The sequence below is a fragment of the Bombina bombina genome, chromosome 2, assembly GCF_027579735.1.
Source record: "Bombina bombina isolate aBomBom1 chromosome 2, aBomBom1.pri, whole genome shotgun sequence".
Taxonomy (NCBI): Eukaryota; Metazoa; Chordata; class Amphibia; order Anura; family Bombinatoridae; genus Bombina; species Bombina bombina.
Window position 1 is genome coordinate 329,725,444 of NC_069500.1, and position 24,554 is coordinate 329,749,997.

The 24,554-nt window shown below is 38.5% G+C and overlaps 1 protein-coding gene across 1 annotated transcript in view; it reads left to right on the top strand.

The window, feature by feature from the left end:
* The window catches only part of WSB2 (WD repeat and SOCS box containing 2), a 152,604-nt gene that overhangs the window by 38,053 nt on the left and 89,997 nt on the right, over positions 1 to 24,554 (top strand). The window contains exons 4-7 of the mRNA XM_053701682.1: positions 4,708 to 4,961; positions 5,472 to 5,603; positions 7,082 to 7,182; positions 7,294 to 7,466. Coding sequence (XP_053557657.1) covers positions 4,708 to 4,961; positions 5,472 to 5,603; positions 7,082 to 7,182; positions 7,294 to 7,466 — 660 coding nt within the window. The remainder of the gene's footprint in view (positions 1 to 4,707; positions 4,962 to 5,471; positions 5,604 to 7,081; positions 7,183 to 7,293; positions 7,467 to 24,554) is intronic.

Sequence of the window (24,554 nt, forward strand, 5' to 3'; positions counted from 1 at the left end):
CATATTAGCAAGAGTCCATGAGGCCCGCCCTTTTTTTGTGGTGGTTATGATTTTTGTATAGAGCACAATTATTCCAATTCCTTATTTTATATGCTTTCGCACTTTTTTATCACCCCACTTCTTGGCTATTCGTTAAACTGAATTGTGGGTGTGGTGAGGGGTGTATTTATAGGCATTTTGAGGTTTGGGAAACTTTGCCCCTCCTGGTAGGTAGGAATGTATATCCCATACGTCACTAGCTCATGGACTCTTGCTAATATGAAAGAAATGAATTTATCAGGTAAGTTCTTACATAAATTATGTTTTTATTTTTAAACTTTTTGAGTCACCAGCTCCTACTGAGCATGTGCAAGAATAAGCGTGTATGCATTTGTGAATGGCTGATGGCTGTCACATGGTACGTGTATGCATTTGTGATTGGCTGATGGCTGTCACATGGTACAGGGGGAGTGTAAAAAGACATAACTTTTAAAATTGTCAGACAAAAAATCTACTACTCATTTGAAGTTCAGACTAAGTGCTATTGCATTGTCTTGTTATCTTGCATTTGTTGATTATGCAAATCTACTGTGTTGACTGGTCCTTTAAATTTGTAATTCAATTATTAGAAGATACACAAGGAACCTTTAAAACCTTTAAATCGTTTGAAATGATAAAACAAGAATTTGGTATCTCTAATAGAGATTTTTGTTGCGTACCTTCAAATTCGGCATTACTGTTCACATTTATGACACAGGCAGGTCAGTAATAATTGGAGCATATTATCAAGCAGTATTTCCCTGTATAATGCAGGCCGATATTCCATCTCTTATTGGTATAAATATAAAATTTTGTTAATGAAAGAGGGAGAAGAAAATCTTAATATTCTTGCCCAGAAATGGGCACAGGATTGTGGGTCTGCTACTAATATAATGATCAAGAAGACTATACATAGAGCATGGAATGCAACCTTTTCTATCTCTTGGAGAGAATCGCATGTTACTAGAACGTATACAACTCCTTATTTAACTTGTTGGAGTAGGTTTCAAGTAGAATCCTGTGCCAGATGTAATTACCCCGCTGCAGAATTGTTACATTGCCTATGGGGATGTCCTAAAGTTTCAGGGTTCTGGAACAAGGTTTCTTTTTGGCTATATAAAATCAATAACAAAATCTGTACGCCTACAGAAGGAGGATATTTTTTTTTTTTTGAAAAGGGGTTCAAGAGACTGTAAATGTGAAATGTATTAATATGGCAATCCTTAATGGCAGGAATCTAATTTTCTCTTCATGGAAATAAAAAAACCTAGTTTTACGCTTTTTATAGAAAAATTAAAAAGCATTAATGATAACCGAACCGTATGATTTTATGCTAAATACAGAGTTATATGCTCACTCTTTTTTTTTTTTGTAAATGGGGAAATCTTATTAGATCATTGCCTCCAATCTTACAGAAACAATATATGGCGAGCTTCCATAATACTGCGTATATTCAAAATGCAATAATAAGGGGTGACGTTCTGAGATAAGTCTCTGTGTTTATGCTTTTTATTTAGGGGAGGGAAAGGAAAGACAAAAGGGAAAGGAGGAAAAGGGGATTCCCCCGTTATTGGTTACCAGAGGAGATGGGGTTGTTCAGTTGCCTAATAGAATAAAATGTTTGAGTCCTATATTTTGGAATGTCCTAAGGAAAAATAATTTTGTTAGACAGTGTTTTCTGTGTTTTTTTGTTGTTGTTTTTTTTAAATCTTCTCTGCTTTGAGCATGTTTTTTTTTTATTCATCTTAAAATTACAGAATTATTACTTTCCTGTTTGTATGGACATTCCAATATGAGAATTTGTTTGCTTATAATGTAATTAACTCAATGTCTAATAAAAAGGAATTAACAAAAAATAAAAGCTTCTGCAGACTGCCTCTCAGAACTTTTGACAGACTGGCATTTTAGGAAATTGTGCGGACTCTTAAATAACTCCACGTGCATAAGCATAATGTTATTTATATGAAACACTTGAACTAACACTCTCTAGCTGTGAAAAATAGGATACTAAGAGAACAAAGCAAATTTGATGATAACAGTAAATTAAATAGTTGTTTAAAATGACATGCTTTATCTGACTTTACTATCCCTTTAAGGAAAGAAGACAGGGCTAACCCAGTCTTTCTTTAAAGGGACAGTAAGGTCAAAATTAAACTTTCATGGTTGTGATAGAGCTTGCAATTGTAATCAACTTTCCAATTTTACATTAATTTTGCTTTGTTCTCTTGATATCCTTTTTCAAGAGCATACCTAGGTGAGCAGCTTACTGTTGTGCTTAATATCCCTTTAAGCACATTTTATTTTAAATATTATTCCATTTAGATAGCATGCTTGAATTTTTTTTGACTGATGGGTGGAAGAACATCTTTTCCGTCTGCTTATGTTTCAATTTTTTAAATTCCTATGAATTTTAACTCTTGATCTAGGTACATCAGAAGATTGTCTGTTACCAACTATTAAAGGGCCATTATAGTGAAAAAATGACATGCTCTAATTTGTTAGGGATCATGCAATGCTATGTATTTGCCCCCCGCAAGCAACTTTGCAATTTACTTCTGTTATAAAAATTTGTTTTGTTCTTTTGGTATCCTTTGTTGAACTATTGCTGCAAACACTGCTACCATAGAATGCTGAAGACATGCACTCTCCTCTTGTGAGCCCACCAAGTTGTTTAAAATTGAACACTATCTAATTGATGAAAATTTACACATTACTCTCCATTATTAAAGGGACAGTCAACACCAGAATTTTTATTGTTTAAAAAGATAGATAATCCCTTTATTACCCATTCCCAGTTTTGCATAACCAACACAGTTATAATTATACACGTTTTATCTCTAATTACCTTGTATCTAAGCCTCTGAAGACTGCCCCCTCATCTCAGTTCTTTTAACAGACTTTCATTTTAGCCATTCAGTGATGGCTCCTAGGTAACTTAAAGGGATGGTAAACTCCATATATATTGATTATAATATTTCTATTGTTTCATTACATTCAATTTATACACTGTCATGTAATGGTATGTATGTAAAAACACAAATCCTTGTCTATTCGCTCCGTCTAATGCCATCTATCTCCTGCCCCCTGTGACGTCACATTGATTGTTTATTTTATTCTACAAATCAGTAAGCCTGTCGCCAGACAAGCTTATTTCTATGCAACATAATTTAAGCAAACTCAGTCTTGCATTCTTCGCAGCATATGGCCAACCAATCAGGAGCTTTAAAAAGCTACGTCAATTTTGCGCGTTCATGTATTTTCAAAGAATGCGCTTATTGACTTATATTTTGGTTTTAGGCAAGTATGCTTGTTTTGTCAAACTTTTACTTAAGACTGAACCAAGTAAACATTGAATATTGTGACTTAACTTGGTATATGTCATGTGCTCCAATGCGCATGCGTTTGAAATGTCTGAGTTGGGAGCATGCACAAATTGTCTGATGTGTAGAGAGGGTGGAGAATAGGTAAGAGTCAAGTTTATTCAGTTTAAGTTTAAATAAGAGGTGCGGAGCGAGACGGCGAAACAACAATGGTTTGTGAATAAAGATCATTTTAAATAAAATTACATATAAAAATTTGAAATTGATAATGTGTTTTTTATATATATATATATATAGTAATAACTAATATAGTTCTTGAACTTAGCAATAGCTAATAGTTTATCACTTTAACGTGTGTGAGCTCAATGTTATCTAGAACGAACGTCCTCTAGTGGTGAAAAGATGTCAAAATGAATTTCGATTAGAGGAGGCCTTGAAAGTCTAAGAAATTAGCATATGAGCCTACCTAGGTTTATCTTTTAACTAAGAATAACAAGAGAACAAAGCAAATTAGTGATAAAAGTAAATGGGAAAGTTGTTTGAAATTACTGTATATGCCCTATTTGAATCATTAAAGTTTATTTTGGAATTGACTGTTCCTTTAAAGTATTTGTTCCAAAGCTGGATACAGCTTCCTTGGATAGTCCTATGTTAATGCTGCCATCATCAGGGTATTAAAACCAATTCTTTGGGTGACTCAGTATTTGTTTGAGATCATAAAACAAGGGCATTTGACCTTGTCAGGTTTTTTGTTTTTTTTTAAGTTCTTAGTTGACTTATCTATCCTAAGGTTTAGACCTGTGGTAATTACTTCAAAAGATTTGTATTGACAGGATTTTTTTTAAAAATAAACATTTTGCAGTTTATCCTATGCTTGACAACTTCTTAAATTTGTTATGGGCATTACAGCTAAACACATGACCACTGCTAATAGAAAAGCCTGAGATAGATAATGTTTATAAGACTTAGGGTCTCATGTATTAAAGGCCGTGCGGATAAGGTTCTCAACTTAAAAATCTGTCCACACAGCTTTGCATTGAATGTGCAGCGGTCTCTTTACATCTGCTGCCCTTATGTTTCATAACACCTTTAAGTGATTAATGCCACCCATCACGCGAGAGAAGGGCCTGTCAATCATCGCAAGCAAGTGCTTGTTTGTGTGTATGGTTAACTTTACATTCTGCTGTGGAACTGTAACAGCAAACTATATTTCACTTGTGCATTAACATTTCAAGCAGTTACAGTAATATTTGGTCATATTTTAATGAAAATCAAGAGTGCAGATAGGCATAGCTGGGGGACTGTTAGTGTTTGTATGAAGTGCCAAGGCAGCATATTTGCTAAGCCTATTTTTATTCTTTCTTCACAGGCAACCACAAGCCTATGGACCAAAAAGAGGATGTTTTAAGGCTTCAGAAATCAAAGGAAGAGGAAACACAAAAGAAAAAATACTAGACTGTGGTCAGATTGTTTGGGGCTTGGCATTTGGATGTTCATCCTCACCATCTGGGTGGAAGCTTTGGCCATACAGTAGACACCAACATGCTGGAAGTCATGGCACTTGGATGCTTTTGGCAACAGGATTAAATGATGGACATGTTAAAGTCTGGGATGTACATACAGGTACAAAAATAAACTTCTCATGTTGTACGAGACTAAGATTATTATTATTTATTTTTAAAGCACTGAGTGGTTGCTAAAAAGAATAGAGGTTGTTAATTATAGAATGTAAGTTTCAGATTCTTTCCTGTCTGAGTTTTAGGTCATTCATTACCTTTTTAAAAGCCAATATTATGACTATTATGTAGTGGCACATGCTAAGCAACATAAAATATTTCAAACACTGAAGTGGTTAGGGAGGTTTTGTTGCCCAAGAGATCTGGCTGCGTAACAAAGTCACTTTTCAGCTGTTGCTATATGAAGGGAAAATAAATATTTAAATGGTAACCGTAAAATCAAAATAATCGTGAATACAAAATAACTTAGCTTTGTTTTAGTTTAGAAAAAAAATAAATTGTCATAGTATCTATGATAGTGTTGGAAATCTACATGCATTTTGCCATATAGTTTTGTGTATGATGTAGTGTTTAGTTTAAAATGACCTGACTTCTATGGCAATAATCATTCAAACAGGACGCCTACTCTTCAATCTATCTGGTCATCAGGATGTTGTAAGAGACTTGAGCTTTGCTACCAACGACAGTCTGATCCTTGTCACTGCATCACGGGACAAGACTTTAAGAATATGGGACCTTCAAAAAGATGGTATCTTTTTAATGCTACTATTGTTTTGAATGTTTGTAAATGAAAGGGGAGTGTAATGACTTGCCACAAACACCTTGCATGCATTTCAGATAAACTTACAAAGTCATTGTTTGATGTTCAGGGTGTGGTTATGAATAGCTGAAATACTTCTGCATCTATAGTTCTGTTTTAAGGGAAATTCACACCCTGCTTTTGTCTGATTTAAATACTTAAACAATGTATACAGGAAGACTTTCTTAAAGGGTCAGGAAACCCAATTGTTTTCTTTCATGATTCAGATAGGAGCATGCACATTTAATCAACTTTCTAATGTACTTCTATTATCATATTTTCTTCATTCTCTTGGTATCTTTTGTTAAGCAGGGACGTAAGCTTCGGAGCGTGCATGTGTCTGGAGCACTATATGGCAGCAGTTTTGCAATAATATCTATTTGCAAGAGCACTAGATGGCAGCCTTGCATGTTTTGCTCTAGACTCCTACCTAGGTATCTCTTCAGCAAAGAATACCGTGGGAACGAAGCAAAGTTAAAAATTGTATGCTCTGTCTTAATTACAAAAGATAAGTTTTGGGTTTTATTTCAGTTTAATGCTGATTAGAGTCTTTATCAATATATTTCATTGTCAGATGGGTAGTGATTAGAAAGTCGGTCACTTACAGAAAAAGAGAAGTTTACTTCTTCTGTCTGTTTTATTATTATTCTGTTTTTCAAATATTTTCATTATATAATTTGACTGAAATGTGTAGTTAATAATTTTTGTTTTTTGAGATAAGAAATGATGCACATTTTTTTTATGTTTAAGGTGTACCTGGGAAGCATGAGTATGTAGTGTTTGTAGAAGTCATTCTGTATACCAGAGTTCTCTTGTCATTTACTTGGCGTCTCATGGGTAACATCACATGCAGCAAGGAAGTGTCTGGAAATAAAGGCACTTCCTCAATACATGTGGTACAGGGATGTTCCTATTCCAGAGCCCATATATTGGTCTTGCAGTATGAAAATAAGAGTTTGTAGGTGAAGGTTTTAGCAAGTGGGACAATTGAGGTGTCAGTATATTCCCTTGAATGCATGTGATTGCAATGATAAATTGTGATCATTTTGTCCCACTAGACATCCAGGTTATTTTCTTTGAAGGCCAATGATGGTCAACTACCCTTCTAGACAGACTGGAGTTTGATAAAGGAGGACTCTCTTAGAGCCCTGTCTCCTCTATAAAACACGCTGATTAGCATTTTCCAATGCGGGGAATCTCTTATGTCATTGGTGGGTGAGTGCATAAAAATGAAAATTACCTACATAATTTACTCACTGTGTATTGGGATAGCCGCTCAAGAGACCCTCTACCCTAAAGACAGCATACACCACACCCACATTGCAATCCATAGTTATGATGGTGATGATGAGCATTATTAGTAGTAGTGTTACCACTACCAACACATTTATCACAACATTCAGTCCTTAATTTTATACTTTTTACAGGAAAACAGATCCAAGTACTCTCTGGACACATCCAGTGGGTGTACTGCTGTTCCATCTCCCCAGACTGTAGCATGTTGTGTTCTGCAGCAGGAGAGAATACTGTAAGTCAGATCAGTGTTTTTTGTGCTGGAACTAAATAGAAAATCTATGTGCATTTCTTCAGTTTATAATTAGACATTTATAATCTAACTTGTCTTCTGGTTGTTACATAGGTTCTGCTTTGGAGCATGCGTTCATATACACTTATCAGGAAGTTGGAGGGCCATAGCAACAGTGTAGTGTCATGTGATTTCTCCCCGGATTCTGCTCTTCTAGTCACAGCCTCATACGACACCTCTGTAATTATGTGGGATCCTTATACTGGAGAGAAATTACGGGTGTTTCCGTAAGTGTTTTTATTTTTAATCATTTAAAATTGTTCTCTTAGGATCATATAGGGTCTAAAACAACCTAAAGTAGTATGAATTTATTAAATCTAATGTACTCAAAAAAGTACTTGGTACTTAGTTCTTGTATTGTCCATCTTATTTCTGGTGGAGATGAGCCAAAGAAACTGTACAAGCTAAACATTATGTTACAGAAATAAGTCTCAAATTTCGCCCTGTGTATTAACATGTGTTAGATACTCAAGTCAGAATAAACTTTTATGATTCAGATAGACCATGCAGTTATGACACTTTCCAAGTTTCTTCCATTATCACATTTTGCACAGTCTTTTTATATGCACACTTTCTAGGGAACAAGATCCTGAGCGTGTGCACAAGCTCACAGGGTATACATATACTAGTCTGTGAGTAACTGATGTCTGTTACATAATAAAGGCGCTGTAAAATGGGAGAAAAAAATACATTTGTTAGAAAAAAAATCTGCTTCTTATTTTAAATTCAGAGTAGGTGTTAAATCATTGACTTTTTATTATGCACTTGTTAATTATGCAATTCTACTGCATTGAGTGGTGATTTATGTATAAATTAAAATGATCAGAAGTTGTACTCACCGTGCCTGTATACTATAAATACATAATATTTCATGTGTATTTTGAATTAAATAAGATCACATAGAATACAGTTTAACTGTTTTATCACTGTGCAGTCATAATTTGTTTGAACCAGCAACCAGTTTAAAATAAATAATAAACTATTTAAATAGTTATAACTCTTTAATGGCTGAATTAATTTGCCTGAAGTTTGGTCACTACAAACCCTAAATTAAATCAGTTCAGTACTTTTGATGTTAAAAAAAAGTTTTTTTCTATATAGCCATGTCATTATTTTTAGACAATGCTACAGCCAAATTACTGTATCAACCTTCAAAAAAAAAAATTTGCAGGGAGATCTTGGGACATGCTTCTTTAAGCTTTATTTGGTAAATTTACTTAGTAGACCTTGAGTATATGTATGTATATGTATATATATATATATATATATATATATATATATATATATATATATATATATATAAAAGCATGCACAGAATTACTGTAACTTGATATTGCCTGAAAATGTAGTTAAATGTTAAAAAGTAAAAAAATATAGTACTTTGTTTTCGTAGAGGGAAGAAATAATTAAAGGACCAGTAAATACAGTAAATTTGCATAATGAACAAAATGCATGATTAAAAGAAAATGCAATAGCACATAGTCTGAACTTCAAATGAGTAGTAGATTTTTTTTCTGACAAATTTCAGATATGTCTATTTCCACTCCTTGTATCATGTGACAGCCATCAGCCAATCATAAATGAATATTATTACACATGCTCAGTAGGAGCTGGTGACTCAAGTAAATTTAAAAAGACTGCACATTTTATTAATGGAATTAAATTTGAAAATTGTTTAAAATTGCATGCTATTTCCGAATCATGAAAGTTTAATTTTGAGTGTCCCTTTTAAGCAGTTTGTGTGTGTGTTTTTTTTTTTTTTTTTTTTTTTTTTTTTTTTTTTTTTCTTCAAATAAACTTTTTAATTTAGTGTGAGGATTTTTAGACAATGCTACAGCCAAAACTGTGGTACTATTTTATAGCAAAGCAATGTTTCGAGTAGTGTACCTTTTTATTTAATTAAATTGTAGAACTGAAAGCGAACAAGAACAGCGTTTCTCAACTTTCTTTGGCCACTGTGAGACACAAATATTATTGATTTCAAACACTCATATGGGCAAAAGTGGAAGTCATGTGTATCACGTGATCTCACAAACGTGTATCAGATCTGGTCACCAAAGAAAATATACAGGCATCAGATAAGTTTTTCTTATGTTTTCTGGAATTGAATTTAGAATCCACTATTTTAAAGTGGTGAGTGTCCACACTGTTAGGAATTCAGCACCTGGGCACTAGGAGGAGGCAAAGACACCCTCCCAGGCTTTTCTTGGCATCTCCAGGAGAAGGTGAAGAATTGAGGTGCTCAATATTCTTTCTGGAAAAGAGGAGGTCTTTGAACTGCATAAGGTGAAACTTTGAAGAGAGGGTTATAGAAGAGTTATTGGCTGTGTAATGTAGTCCTCCTGTAGGAGTCTTATCATAAGCCTGCCACAAGTGTCACTGGGGCTGGTCCTTCAGCCACCTTCTGTTTGGCCATGTTGTTCTACTCCCAATGTACTTTTTGTATACAGTATTGGATGGGCTCTCTACTGTGCAAAATGGAGTGGGTGTCCTGTCAGGTAAGTACCTTCCCTCCGTATATACATATTACGTATATCATAGCCAGAAGACCTTAATCAGGTAACGCAGATTCAGAGTAGTGTGGGGCCATAAAATGATTTCTCCAACATTGGTGTGTCCGGTCCACGGCGTCATCCATAACTTGTGGGAATATTCTCCTCCCCAACAGGAAATGGCAAAGAGCACAGCAAAAGCTGTCCATATAGTCCCTCCCAGGCTCCGCCCCCCAGTCATTCTCTTTGCCGCTCTGAACTAGTGGATGCATTGGTGGCGCCTTGGGCCTTCAACCTAGCTTATGCGTTTCCACCGTTCCCTCTCATTCCCAGGCTGGTAGCCAGGATCAAACAGGAGAAGGCCTCGGTGATTTTGATAGCTCCTGCGTGGCCACGCAGGACTTGGTATGCAGACCTGGTGAATATGTCATCGGCTCCACCATGGAAGCTACCTTTGAGACAGGATCTTCTAGTACAAGGTCCATTCGAACATCCAAATCTAGTTTCTCTCCAGCTGACTGCTTGGAAATTGAACGCTTGATTTTATCTAAGCGTGGGTTTTCGGATTCTGTGATAGATACTCTGGTACAAGCCAGAAAACCTGTGACTAGAAAGATTTACCATAAAATGTGGAAAAGATATATCTGTTGGTGTGAATCCAAGGGATTCTCATGGAGTAAGATTAAAATTCCTAGGATCCTTTCCTTTCTCCAAGAAGGTTTGGATAAGGGATTGTCAGCGAGTTCTCTAAAAGGACAGATTTCTGCTTTATCTGTCATGTTACACAAACGACTGGCAGCTGTGCCAGATGTTCAAGCTTTTGTTCAGGCTTTGGTCAGGATCAAGCCTGTTTACAGACCTTTGACTCCTCCCTGGAGTCTAAATTTAGTTCTTTCAGTTCTTCAAGGGGTTACGTTTGAACCCTTACATTCCATAGATATCAAGTTGTTATCTTGGAAAGTTCTGTTTTTGGTTGCTATTTCTTCTGCTAGAAGAGTTTCTGAATTATTTGCTCTGCAGTGTAATCCGCCCTATCTGGTGTTCCATTCAGATAAGGTTGTTTTGCGTACTAAACCTGGTTTCCTTCCAAAAGTTGTTACCAACAAGAATATTAACCAGGAAATAGTTGTGCCTTCTTTGTGCCCGAATCCAGTTTCAAAGAAGGAACGTTTGTTACACAATTTAGATGTAGTCCGTGCTTTAAAGTTCTATTTAGAAGCAACAAAGGATTTCAGACAAACGTCTTCTCTGTTTGTCGTTTATTCTGGCAAGAGGAGAGGTCAAAAAGCTACTGCTACCTCTCTTTCCTTTTGGCTGAAAAGCATCATCCGATTGGCTTACGAGACTGCCGGACGGCAGCCTCCCGAACGAATCACAGCTCACTCTACTAGGGCTGTGGCTTCCACTTGGGCCTTCAAGAACGAGGCTTCTGTTAATCAGATATGTAAGGCAGCGACTTGGTCTTCTCTGCACACTTTTGCCAAATTCTACAAATTTGATACTTTTGCTTCTTCGGAGGCTATTTTTGGGGGAGAGGTTTTGCAAGCCGTGGTGCCTTCTGTTTAGGTAACCTGATTTGCTCCCTCCCTTCATCCGTGTCCTAAAGCTTTGGTATTGGTTCCCACAAGTTATGGATGACACCGTGGACCGGACACACCAATGTTGGAGAAAAAAGAATTTATGCATACCTGATAAATTACTTTCTCCAACGGTGTGTCCGGTCCACGGCCCGCCCTGGTTTTTTAATCCGGTTTGATAAATTTCTTTCTTTAACTACAGTCACCACGGCACCCTATAGTTTCTCCTTTTTTTCTCCTGTCCGTCGGTCGAATGACTGGGGGGGCGGAGCCTAGGAGGGACTATATGGACAGCTTTTGCTGTGCTCTTTGCCATTTCCTGTTGGGGAGGAGAATTTTCCCACAAGTTATGGATGACGCCGTGGACCGGACAACACCGTTGGAGAAAGTAATTTATCAGGTAAGCATAAATTCTGTTTTTACATGTTAGTATGTATGCCACTGCAGATTCTTGTAGTGACAAGTTAGGCTGCTGTGTTTCTCTTGTTAAGTGTATTCAGTCCACGGGTCATCCATTACTTATGGGATATATTCCCTTCCCAACAGGAAGTTGCAAGAGGATCACCCAAGCAGAACTGCTATATAGCTCCTCCCCTCACATGTCATATCCAATCATTCTCTTGCAACTCAACTAGATAGGACGTCTGTGGTGAGAGGTCTGTGGTGTTTTTTATACTTAGTTTATTTCTTCAATCAAAAGTTTGTTATTTTAAATGGCACCGGAGTGTGCTGTTTGTTCTCAGGCAGTATTTGGAAGAAGAATCTGCCTGCGTTTTTATGATCTTAGCAGAAGTAACTAAGATCCAATGGCTGTTCTCGCACATTCTGAGCAGTGGGGTAACTTTCAGAAAGGGAATAGCGTGTGGGGAATCCTGCAAACAAGGTATGTGCAGTAAATTATTTTTCTAAGGAATGGAATTGACTAAGAAAATACTGCTGATACCGATGCAATGTAAGTACAGCCTTAAATGCAGTAGCGACTGGTATCAGGCTGATGAATGTATGTACAATAAGTAATTTTCTAAGGAATGGAATTTGACTAAGAAAATACTGTTAATTCTGAAGTAATGTATGAGCCTTAACTGCAGTAGAAGCGACTGGTAGCAGGCTTATTAATAACACTACCTAACTTTTAAAGTGCATGTTTAAAATGTTTACTGGCATGTTATTCGTTTTTTGTGAGGTACTTTGGTGATAAATCTTTTGGGGCATGATTTTCCACATGGCTGTCGTTTATTTCTACATAGAAACGGTTAACTGAGGTTTCCCACTGTTGTAATATGAGTGGGAGGGGCCTATTTTAGCGCTTTTTTTGCGCAGTAAAAATTCAGTTAGTCTTCCTGCTTCTTCCTCCTTGATCCAGGACGTCTCTAGAGAGCTCAGGGGTCTTCAAAATTCATTTTGAGGGAGGTAATCGGTCACAGCAGACCTGTGACAGTGTGTTTGACTGTGATAAAAACGTTAATTGTTAAATTGATTATCCGTTTTTGGGTATTAAGGGGTTAATCATCCATTTGCTAGTGGGTGCAATGCTTTGCTAACTTAATACATTTACTGTGAAAATTTGGTTGCTATAACTGATTTGGTTCATTATTTCAACTGTGACGATTTTTTGTGCTTCTTAAAGGCGCAGTAGCGTTTTCTTTTTTTATATTGCTTGTAAACTTATTTGAAAGGATTTTCCAAGCTTGCTAGTCTCATTGCTAGTCTGTTTAAACATGTCTGACACAGATGAATCTGTTTGTTCACCATGTTTGAAGGCCAATGTGGAGCCCCACAGAAATATGTGTACTAAATGTATTGATGTCACTTTGAATAAAAGTCAATTTATATCTGTAAAGAAATTATCACCAGACAACGAGGGGGAAGTTATGCCGACTAACTCTCCTCACGTGTCAGTACCTTCGCCTCCTGCTCAGGAGGCGCGTGATATTGTGGCGCCAAGTACATCAGAGAGGCCCATACAAATCACTTTGCAAGACATGGCTGCTGTTATGACAGAGGTATTATCTAAATTGCCTGAATTAAGAGGCAAGCGCGATAGCTCTGGGTTAAGGACAGAGCGCGCTGATGATGTGAGAGCCATGTCTGATACTGCGTCACAATTTGCAGAACATGAGGACGGAGAGCTTCATTCTGTGGGTGACGGATCTGATCCAGGGAGACCGGATTCAGAGATTTCTAATTTTAAATTTAAGCTTGAGAACCTCCGTGTATTGCTAGGGGAGGTATTAGCGGCTCTGAATTATTGTAACACGGTTGCAATTCCAGAGAAAATATGTAGGTTGGATAGATACTTTGCGGTACCGGTGTGTACTGACGTTTTTCCTATACCTAAAAGGCTTACAGAAATTATTAGCAAGGAGTGGGATAGACCCGGTGTGCCCTTTTCCCCTCCTCCGATATTTAGAAAAATGTTTCCAATAGACGCCACCACACGAGACTTATGGCAGACGGTCCCTAAGGTGGAGGGAGCAGTTTCTACTTTAGCTAAACGTACCACTATCCCGGTGGAGGATAGTTGTGCTTTTTCGGATCCAATGGATAAAAAATTAGGTTACCTTAAGAAAATGTTTGTTCAACAAGGTTTTATCTTACAGCCCCTTGCATGCATTGCTCCTGTCACTGCTGCTGCGGCATTCTGGTTTGAGTCTCTGGAAGAGGCCATTTGCACAGCTCCATTGGATGAGATTATGGCCAAGCTTAAAGCACTTAAGCTAGCTAATGCATTTGTTTCTGATGCCGTTGTACATTTAACCAAACTAACGGCTAAGATTTCCGGATTCGCCATCCAGACGCGCAGAGCGCTATGGCTTAAATCCTGGTCAGCTGACGTGACTTCTAAATCTAAATTGCTTAATATTCCTTTCAAAGGGCAGACCTTATTCGGGCCCGGCTTGAAAGAAATTATTGCTGACATTACTGGAGGTAAGGGTCATACTCTTCCTCAGGACAGGGCCAAATCAAAGGCCAAACAGTCTAATTTTCGTGCCTTTCGTAACTTCAAGGCAGGAGCAGCATCAACTTCCTCCGCTCCAAAACAGGAAGGACCTGTTGCTCGTTACAGACAGGGCTGGAAAGCTAACCAGCCCTGGAACAAGGGCAAGCAGGCCAGAAAGCCTACTTCTGCCCCTAAGACAGCATGAAGAGAGGGCCCCCTATCCGGAAACGGATCTAGTGGGGGGCAGACTTTTTCTCTTCGCCCAGGCTTGGGCAAGAGATGTCCAGGATCCCTGGACGTTGGAGATCATATCTCAAAGCTTCTCCTCCACAAGGGAGATTTCATCTTTCAAGGTTATCAGCAAACCAAATAAAGAAAGAGGCATTTCTACGCTGTGTACAAGACCTCTTAGTAATGGGGGTGATCCACCCAGTTACGTGGACGGAACAAGGGCAAGGGTTTTACTCAAATCTGTTTGTGGTTCCCAAGAAAGAGGGAACCTTCAGACCAATCTTGGACCTAAAAATCTTAAACAAATTCCTAAGAGTTCCATCATTCAAAATGGAAACTATTCGAACCATCCTACCCATGATCCAAGAGGGTCAATACATGACCACAGTAGACTTAAAGGATGCCTACCTTCATATACCGATTCACAAAGATCATTATCGGTACCTAAGATTTGCCTTTCTAGACAGGCATTACCAGTTTGTAGCTCTTCCCTTCGGGTTAGCTACGGGCCCGAGAATTTTTACAAAGGTTCTGGGCTCACTTCTAGCGGTGCTAACACCGCGAGGCATAGCGGTGGCTCCGTACCTAGACGACATTCTGATACAAGCGTCAAGTTTTCAAATTGCCAAGTCTCATACAGAGATAGTTCTGGCATTTCTGAGGTCGCATGGGTGGAAGGTGAACGTGGAAAAGAGTTCTCTATCACCACTCACAAGAGTCTCCTTCCTAGGGACTCTGATAGATTCTGTAGAAATGAAAATTTACCTGACGGAGGCCAGGTTATCAAAACTTTTAAATGCTTGCCGTGCCCTTCATTCCATTCCACGCCCGTCAGTAGCTCAGTGCATGGAAGTAATCGGCTTAATGGTAGCGGCGATGGACATAGTACCATTTGCGCGCCTGCATCTCAGACCTCTGCAATTATGCATGCTAAGTCAGTGGAATGGGGATTACTCAGATTTGTCCCCTCTACTAAATCTGGATCAAGAGACCAGAGATTCTCTTCTCTGGTGGCTTTCTCGGGTTCATCTGTCCAAGGGGATGACCTTTCGCAGGCCAGATTGGACAATTGTAACAACAGATGCCAGCCTTCTAGGTTGGGGCGCAGTCTGGAACTCTCTGAAGGCTCAGGGATTATGGACTCAGGAGGAGAAACTCCTCCCAATAAATATTCTGGAGTTGAGAGCAATATTCAATGCTCTTCTAGCTTGGCCTCCGTTAGCAACACTGAGGTTCATCAAATTTCAGTCGGACAACATCACGACTGTGGCTTACATCAACCATCAAGGGGGAACCAGGAGTTCCCTAGCGATGTTGGAAGTCTCAAAGATAATTCGCTGGGCAGAGTCTCACTCTTGCCACCTGTCAGCGATCTACATCCCAGGCATGGAGAACTGGGAGGCGGATTTTCTAAGTCGCCAGACTTTTTATCCGGGGGAGTGGGAACTTCATCCGGAGGTCTTCGCTCAACTGATTCAGCGTTGGGGCAATCCAGAACTGGATCTCATGGCGTCTCGCCAGAACGCCAAGCTTCCTTGTTACGGATCCAGGTCCAGGGACCCGGGAGCGGCGCTGATAGATGCTCTGGCAGCCCCTTGGGTCTTCAACATGGCTTATGTGTTTCCACCATTTCCGATGCTACCTCGACTGGTTGCCAAGATCAAACAGGAGAGAGCATCGGTGATTCTGATAGCGCTTGCGTGGCCATGCAGGACCTGGTATGCAGACCTAGTGGACATGTCGTCCTGTCCACCATGGGCTCTACCTCTGAGGCAGGACCTTTTTAATCCAGGGTCCTTTCAACCATCCAAATCTAATTTCTCTGAGGCTGACTGCATGGAGATTGAACGCTTGATCCTATCAAAGCGTGACTTCTCGGAGTATGTTATTGATACCTTAATACAGGCACGGAAGCCTGTTACCAGAAAGATTTACCATAAGATATGGCGTAAATATTTATATTGGTGCGAATCCAAGGGTTACTCATGGAGTAAGGTCAGGATTCCTAGGATATTGTCCTTTCTACAAGAGGGTTTAGAAAATAGCTTATCTGCTAGTTCGTTAAAGGGACAGATTTCTGCTCTGTCTATTCTCTTACACAAAGGTCTGGCAGAAGTTCCAGACGTCCAGGCTTTTTGTCAGGCTTTGGCTAGGATTAAGCCTGTGTTTTAAGACGGTTGCTCCTCCGTGGAGCTTAAACTTGGTTCTTAAAGTTCTTCAAGGGGTTCCGTTTGAACCCCTTCATTCCATTGATATTAAGCTTTTATCTTGGAAAGTTCTGTTTTTGATGGCTATTTCCTCGGCTCGAAGAGTTATCGGCCTTACATTGTGATTCTACTTATCTGATTTTCCATTCAGACAAGGTAGTTCTGCGTACAAAACCTGGGTTTTTACCTAAAGTAGTTTCTAACAGGAATATCAATCAGGAGATTGTTGTTCCATCATTATGTCCTAATCCTTCTTCAAAGAAGGAACGACTTTTGCATAATCTGGACGTAGTCCGTGCCCTGAAGTTCTATTTACAGGCAATTAAAGATTTTCGTCAAACTTCTTCCCTGTTTGTCGTGTACTCTGGTCAGAGGAGAGGTCAAAAAGCTTTGGCAACCTCTCTCTCTTTTTGGCTTCGTAGCATAATACGTTTAGCCTATGAGACTGCTGGACAGCAGCCTCCTGAAAGAATTACAGCTCATTCCACTAGAGCTGTGGCTTCCACCTGGGCCTTTAAGAATGAGGCCTCTGTTGAACAGATTTGCAAGGCTGCAACTTGCTTTGGATGCATCTTTTTCTGCTCCAGTCAGTTGGGGGTAAGAGTGCTCTACACCAGGAGTGAGGGGGTGTTATTTGCATATCTTTTCACATTAGTTTTTTTTTTTTATGACTAATTTTTGGAACCCATAGTTTATTATAGCAGTCTGACTTGTTACTGACATTTAATCTTTACTCTATATATGTGTTCACAAACATTTTTTTGACCTGATTATTAAGCCATTGTCCCTTCTGACAGTTTGTCAGACCCACAAGAAGGTAGGTCTAATTATTATTTGATTCCTCTAAACAAATGTATGCTTTGAAAACTGGCTACTATTTGTCTTTCAGCAATTCTTACATTCTGTTTTACACACTCTCATATACTCCAGCTGTTCCTTCTAAGGTGGTATGTCCTCCTCCAGGATCCTCAGGGGAGCCCAATGGACTTTACTCCACATTGTAAAGACTTTATCAATATCACTATCACTGAGGTCTTGGTGGCTATGCTGCCTTCAAATTACGCATAATAACTTTTCCTCTCATTTGCCTTCTAGAAGCAATTTACATAACTTGACTATTTCTGCCAATCAGTTTAGGATTCAGACTGATGTCTCTGATCCATTTTCAGAGTAGGAATTGTTCTCTGAAGACCAGGATTCTAATCTTGATCAAGACTCTGGTGCTACTTCCTTTAACTTGTAAAGTTATTTGCATTTTTTTGCATAGGGAAGTATTGCAAACTTTAGGGGTCTAGGACCGTAAGGCAACTTGATTACATTTTTAAACCCACAGCTAAATCTGTTTCAGTTGCTGTTTCTGAAATTATTTCTAAAGTATGGAACAAAGCTGGTGTTCCCTTTCTTCCATACCCTAAATTTAAGAAAATGTTTCCAGTTCCCTTTGCTAATCTAGAACTTTGGAAACCCATGGTTGGAGCAAACTCCACTGTAGGTAAGAGAACTACCATTTGGTTAGAGGATAGCATTTCCTTCAGAGAACCTATGGAGGAGTTTTATTCAAACCAGCGGTTGGCATCGCTTCGGTTGCTGGTGCAGCATCACTTTAGTGCAATTCCTTAGTCATTTTACCTAGTTTATCTATTTCCTTCAATTGTACTCCTGAGAGTAATTGCTCATCTCAAGCAGGAACACACATCGGCCATTGTGATTGCTCCAATATGGCAACACAGAACTTGTATGTAGATCTGATTCAAATGTCTAGTCCATGGTGTCTTCTACTACTTCCAGATAGGTTATCACAAGTACCCTTCTTTTATCAAAATCTTCAATCTCTCAATTTGACTTTAAGCTGGTTTTTTGAACAGTCACATATCTGCTCTTTGTATTATTCCATAGAAAGAATGCTAGATTAACAGATATTCAAGCTTTTTACAGCATCAGGCCAGTTATAAAAAACAATTGCCCCTCCATGGAATCTCAACTTGATTTTAAGAGTTTTACAAATGCATTGAACCTATGCATAAGCTTGACATTCAATTATTGTCCTTAATGGTATTATTTATTTTGGCTTCTGTCAGAAGAGTATCTGAAATATCTGCTCTTTCATGTGCCATATCCTGTTTTCCATTTGTATAACGTGGTACTGTATACACATTTATAGTTTTCTTCCCAAAATGCTATCTTCAGATAAGATTATCAGTAGATTCTAGTTCCTCTGTTATGTCCAAATCCAAACAATTCAAAAGAACAGTTGTTGCATACTTTAGATGTGGCTATTGCTTTGAAATATTATCTACAAGCTACTTGAGAGTTTAGGAAATCCTCCAGTTTATTTATTTGTACATTTCTCTGGAAAATGTAAGTTTTGGAAAGCTTTAGCTGCTTCTCTAGCCTCCTGGTTTAAGTTTGATTCATAAAGCTTACTTAAAAGGGGGGGGCAGTCTCCCCCATTTTGTATTGCAGCTCATTCTACTCAATCATTCTACTTTCTGGAGATTAAAGAAGGAGCCTTCAGTGGATCAGATTTGCAAGGCAACAGCTTGGTCGTCTTTACACACTTTTGCTAAATTTTTATAATTTTGATGTGTTTGCCTCTGCTGAGGCCTCTTTTGGCAGGAAGGTTCTTCAGGCTGTAGTGCCTGGTAAATAGTTGCCTACCTTTATTTTGTTTTCACCAATTTTTCCTGGACTCCACAGCTTGGGTATTTGTTCCTAACAGTAAGTACTTGTGGACACCACCTTAAAGGGACAGTCTACTTGATTTTTTTTTTATCATTGTTTAAAAAGATAGCCTTTACTACTGTTTTTACGGCTTTGCATAACCAACATTGTAATATTAATATACTTTACATCTGTTAGCCTATTTCTAAGCCCCTGCAGGCCGCCCCTTATCTCAGTACTTTTTTTATTAGCTTTTTAAATCTGCACAACAGTATGTGCTAGTGTGCCATATAGATAACATTGTGCTCACTCCCATGGAGAATGATAATGGTTATACAAGGACCAGCACTGAGATAATGATCAGTCTGCAGGGGCTTAGATATAGGTAAACATAGAGGTAAAAAGTATATTAATATAACCGCTGCACAAAAACATTTCCACACCAGCTGGGGAATGGGTAAATAGAGCTGAAAAATGTTAAAACCTCTCCTTTATTGTGTTTAATTAAACATTACAGGTTATCAGGTTCAGGCCTGTAACGTTCAATTAAAAACAATAAAGGAGATGCTTTAACATTTTTCAAGCTTTATTTACCCATTCCCCAGCTGGTGTGAAATTTTTTTGTACAACTATTTTGTTTAAGGCCGAGGTGAATTTGCACTGGTAATGAGGGAGCAGAGCAGTCCGTAGTTTACAAAGGAGTGAGTAAAACAGCACTAATATGTACGAATATTATACAGTGCAATACTACAATCTCCTAACACACATTGAGCAAACTATGGACATACTAAACAGAGCTTTTAGTATCTGCAGTTGATTTAGAAGCCTGCGTTAGCAGACTGCTCTATTCAGTCTGGCGGTTGGGGTGTAGCGCTGTGGACACACGGCACAATCTGCTTGAGTGGAGCCAGCATTGCTAGAGGTGCGTTATAGCAACTGCAGCCAAAGTAAATGCTTTAATTCCTCTCCTTTTGACTTCTTGCATTTCTTGTTCACTTGTTTACTATTTGCAAGGACTGATTGTATAATGATGGACACAAGTCACAACAAATTATACAAAGCATTTGAAATTTTAACTTCTGGCCACCTTCTTTGTTCATTTATGTGGTCCCAACAAGGGACAGAAGACTACAGTAATTGCCTTAGCCGCTTGGCTTAAAGCTTTGGTTCGGAAAGCATCATTGATAGCAGGGAAGTCTCCCCAGAGTGAATTACTCCTCATTCTACTAGAGCAGTTGCCACCTCCTGGCCTTTCAGAAATGAAGCTTCCTTTGAACAAATTTGTAAGGCAGCTACTTGGTCCTCTGTGCATACTTTTTACTAAGTTTTAACATTTTGACACATTTTCTTCTTCTGAGGCTGCTTTTGGTTGAAAAGTTCTACATGCCACTGTGCCTCTTTAGTGCTGTGCCTGCCTTAAAGGGAAACGCAAACATTTTCTTTTTGTGATTCAGAGCATACAATTTTAAACTTTCCCATTTACTTCTGTTATCAAATTTACTTTAATCTCTTGGTACCATTTGTTGAAGAAGCAGCAATGCACTACTGGGAGCAACCTGTACACATTAGGTAAGCCAATGACAAATATGACAAATATACGCAGCTAGCTCCCAGTAGTGTGTTGCTGTTCTGAAACTACCTTGGTATGCTTTTCAACAAAGGAAACCAAGAGAACAAAGAAAATCAGCTAATAGAAAATTGGAAAGTTACTTAAAATTGCATGCTTTATCTGAATCGTGAAAGTTTAATTTTGACTTTACTGTCCCGTTAACGGTTATCCTGCCCTATTTCATGGTTGGCTCGTGGTCTTCACTGCTTGGATATAGGATCCTACGTGATGACTCGTGGACTCTCAGCATTGTAAAGTTTATGCTTACCTGACAGCTTCATTTCATGAAGATTAGAGCCCACGAGGCCCGTCCATGTATTTTTCTGTACAGTGGTCGTCAGTACCAGTTTGCACTTTGCTTACCATGCTTTATCTTTGTTACTTTTCTAAATTTCTCCTTTTGCTTGTCCGGATGTATAACTGAGGAATTATGGAAAAGTGGTAAGGATTAAAAACATAATTTATGTAAGAACTTACCTGATAAATTAATTTTTCATATTAGCAAGAGTCCATGAGCTAGTGACGTATGGGATATACATTCCTACCAGGAGGGGCAAAGTTTCCCAAACCTCAAAATGCCTATAAATACACCCCTCACCACACCCACAAATCAGTTTAACGAATAGCCAAGAAGTGGGGTGATAAGAAAAAAGTGCGAAAGCATAAAAAACAAGGAATTGGAATAATTGTGCTTTATACAAAAAAATCATAACCACCACAAAAAAGGGTGGGCCTCATGGACTCTTGCTAATATGAAAGAAATGAATTTATCAGGTAAGTTCTTACATAAATTATGTTTTCTTTCATGTAATTAGCAAGAGTCCATGAGCTAGTGACGTATGGGATAATGACTACCCAAGATGTGGATCTTCCACGCAAGAGTCACTAGAGAGGGAGGGATAAAATAAAGGCAGCCAATTCCGCTGAAAAATAATCCACACCCAAAATAAAGTTTAAATCTTATAATGAAGAAAACTGAAATTATAAGCAGAAGAATCAAACTGAAACAGCTGCCTGAAGTATTTTTCTACCAAAAACTGCTTCAGAAGAATACACATCAAAATGGTAGAATTTAGTAAAAGTATGCAAAGACCAAGTTGCTGCTTTGCAAATCTGATCAATCGAAGCTTCATTCCTAAACGCCCAGGAAGTAGAAACTGACCTAGTAGAATGAGCTGTAATCCTTTGAGGCGGAGATTTACCCGACTCGACATAAGCATGATGAATTAAAGATTTCAACCAAGATGCCAAAGAAATGGCAGAGGCCTTCTGACCTTTCCTAGAACCGGAAAAGATAACAGACTAGAAGTCTTTCGGAAATTCTTAGTAGCTTCAACATAATATTTCAAAGCTCTAACTACATCCAAAGAATGCAATGATCTCTCCTTAGAATTCTTAGGATTAGGACATAATGAAGGAACCACAATTTCTCTACTAATGTTGTTAGAATTCACAACCTTAGATAAAAATTTAAAAGAAGTTCGCAACACCGCCTTATCCTGATGGAAAATCAGAAAAGGAGATTCACAAGAAAGAGCAGATAATTCAGAAACTCTTCTAGCAGAAGAGATGGCCAAAAGAAAACAAAACTTTCCAAGAAAGTAATTTAATGTCCAGTGAATGCATAGGTTCAAACGGAAGAGCTTGAAGAGCCCCCAGAACCAAATTCAAACTCCAAGGAGGAGAAATTGACTTAATAACAGGTTTTATACGAACCAAAGCTTGTACAAAACAATGAATATCAGGAAGAATAGCAATCCTTCTGTGAAAAAGAACAGAAAGAGCAGAGATTTGTCCTTTCAAGGAACTTGCAGACAAACCTTTATCCAAACCATCCTGAAGAAACTGAAAAATTCTCGGAATTCTAAAAGAATGCCACGAAAAATGATGAGAAAGACACCAAGAAATATAAGTCTTCCAGACTCGATAATATATCTTCCTAGATACAGATCTACGAGCCTGTAACATAGTATTAATCACAGAGTCAGAGAAACCTCTTTGACTAAGAATCAAGCGTTCAATCTCCATACCTTTAAATTAAACGGTTGGCAAGAAGCCATGCGGACAAGATCCGTATACCAAAACCTGTGAGACCATGCTGGAGCCACCAGCAGAAAAAACGAGCATTCCTTCAGAATCTTGGAGATTACTCTTGGAAGAAGAACTAGAGGCGGAAAGATATAGGCAGGATGATACTTCCAAGGAAGTGACAATGCATCCACTGCTTCCGCCTGAGGATCCCTGGATCTGGACAGATACCTGGGAAGTTTCTTGTTTAGATGAGAAGCCATCAGATCTATTTCTGGAAGTCCCCACATTTGAACAATCTGAAGAAACACCTCTGGGTGAAGAGACCATTCGCCCGGATGTAACGTTTGGCGACTGAGATAATCCGCTTTCCAATTGTCAATACCTGGGATATGAACCGCAGAGATTAGACAGGAGCTGGATTCCGCCCATACCAGTATTCGAGATACTTCTTTCATAGCCAGAGGACTGTGAGTCCCTCCTTGATGATTGACATATGCCACAGTTGTGACATTGTCTGTCTGAAAACAAATGAACGATTCTCTCTCTAGAAGAGGCCATGACTGAAGAGCTTCTGAAAATTGCACGGAGTTCCAAAATATTGATTGGTAATCTCACCTCCTGAGATTTCCAAAACCCCTTGTGCTGTCAGAAACCCCCATACAGCTCCCCAACCTGTCAGACTTGCACCTGTTGAGATCACAGTCCAGGTTGGAAGAAAAAAAGAAGCCCCCTGAACTAAACGATGGTGGTCTTTACCACATCAGAGGGTGTCGAACAATCAGTTTTAAAGATATTAAATGAGATATCTTTGTATAATCCCGGCACCACTGGTTCAGCATACAGAGCTGAAGAGGTTGCATGTGAAAATGAGCAAAGGGGAACACGTCCAATGCAGCAGTCATAAGAACCTAGAATTTCCATGCATAAGGCTACCGAAGGGAATGATTGAGACTGAAGGTTTCGATAAGCTGAAACCAATTTCAGACGTCTCCTGACCAACAGAGTCATGGACACTGAATCTATCTGGAAATCTAAAAAAGGTTACTCTTGTCTGAGGAATCAACAAACTGATTGGTTAATTGATCCTCCAACCATGTTCTTGAAGAAACAACACTCATAAAAAGCTGGTAAGGATCTTTCCATTGAAAATGAGCAAAGGGAATTGAATTCAATGCTGTTAAAACTTCTATGCATATATAGCAACTGAAGGAAATAGAGACTAAAGGTACCGACAGACGGAACCCAATACAAATTGTCCCTTGTCTGATAGAGACAAAGATAGTGACATAAACCATCTGGAAACCTAAAAAAAAAAAAAAGGTGACCCTTGCGTGAGGCATTAAGAGCTTTTGAAAAAAGATCCTCTAACTATGTCCTGAAGAGCAAGTGAAACATATGAGAATCCGCATCCTCAGGAAATAATCTGAATGAAAACAGAAAAATGAAGAATACGCATTTATTGTATCTAAAGAAAACAAATAATGCTATCAATGACCACAAAAAGGCAAAATAGTTTGAATAAAACTCCAAAAGAAAAGAAATTTGGACAAAATAGAACCAAATAAA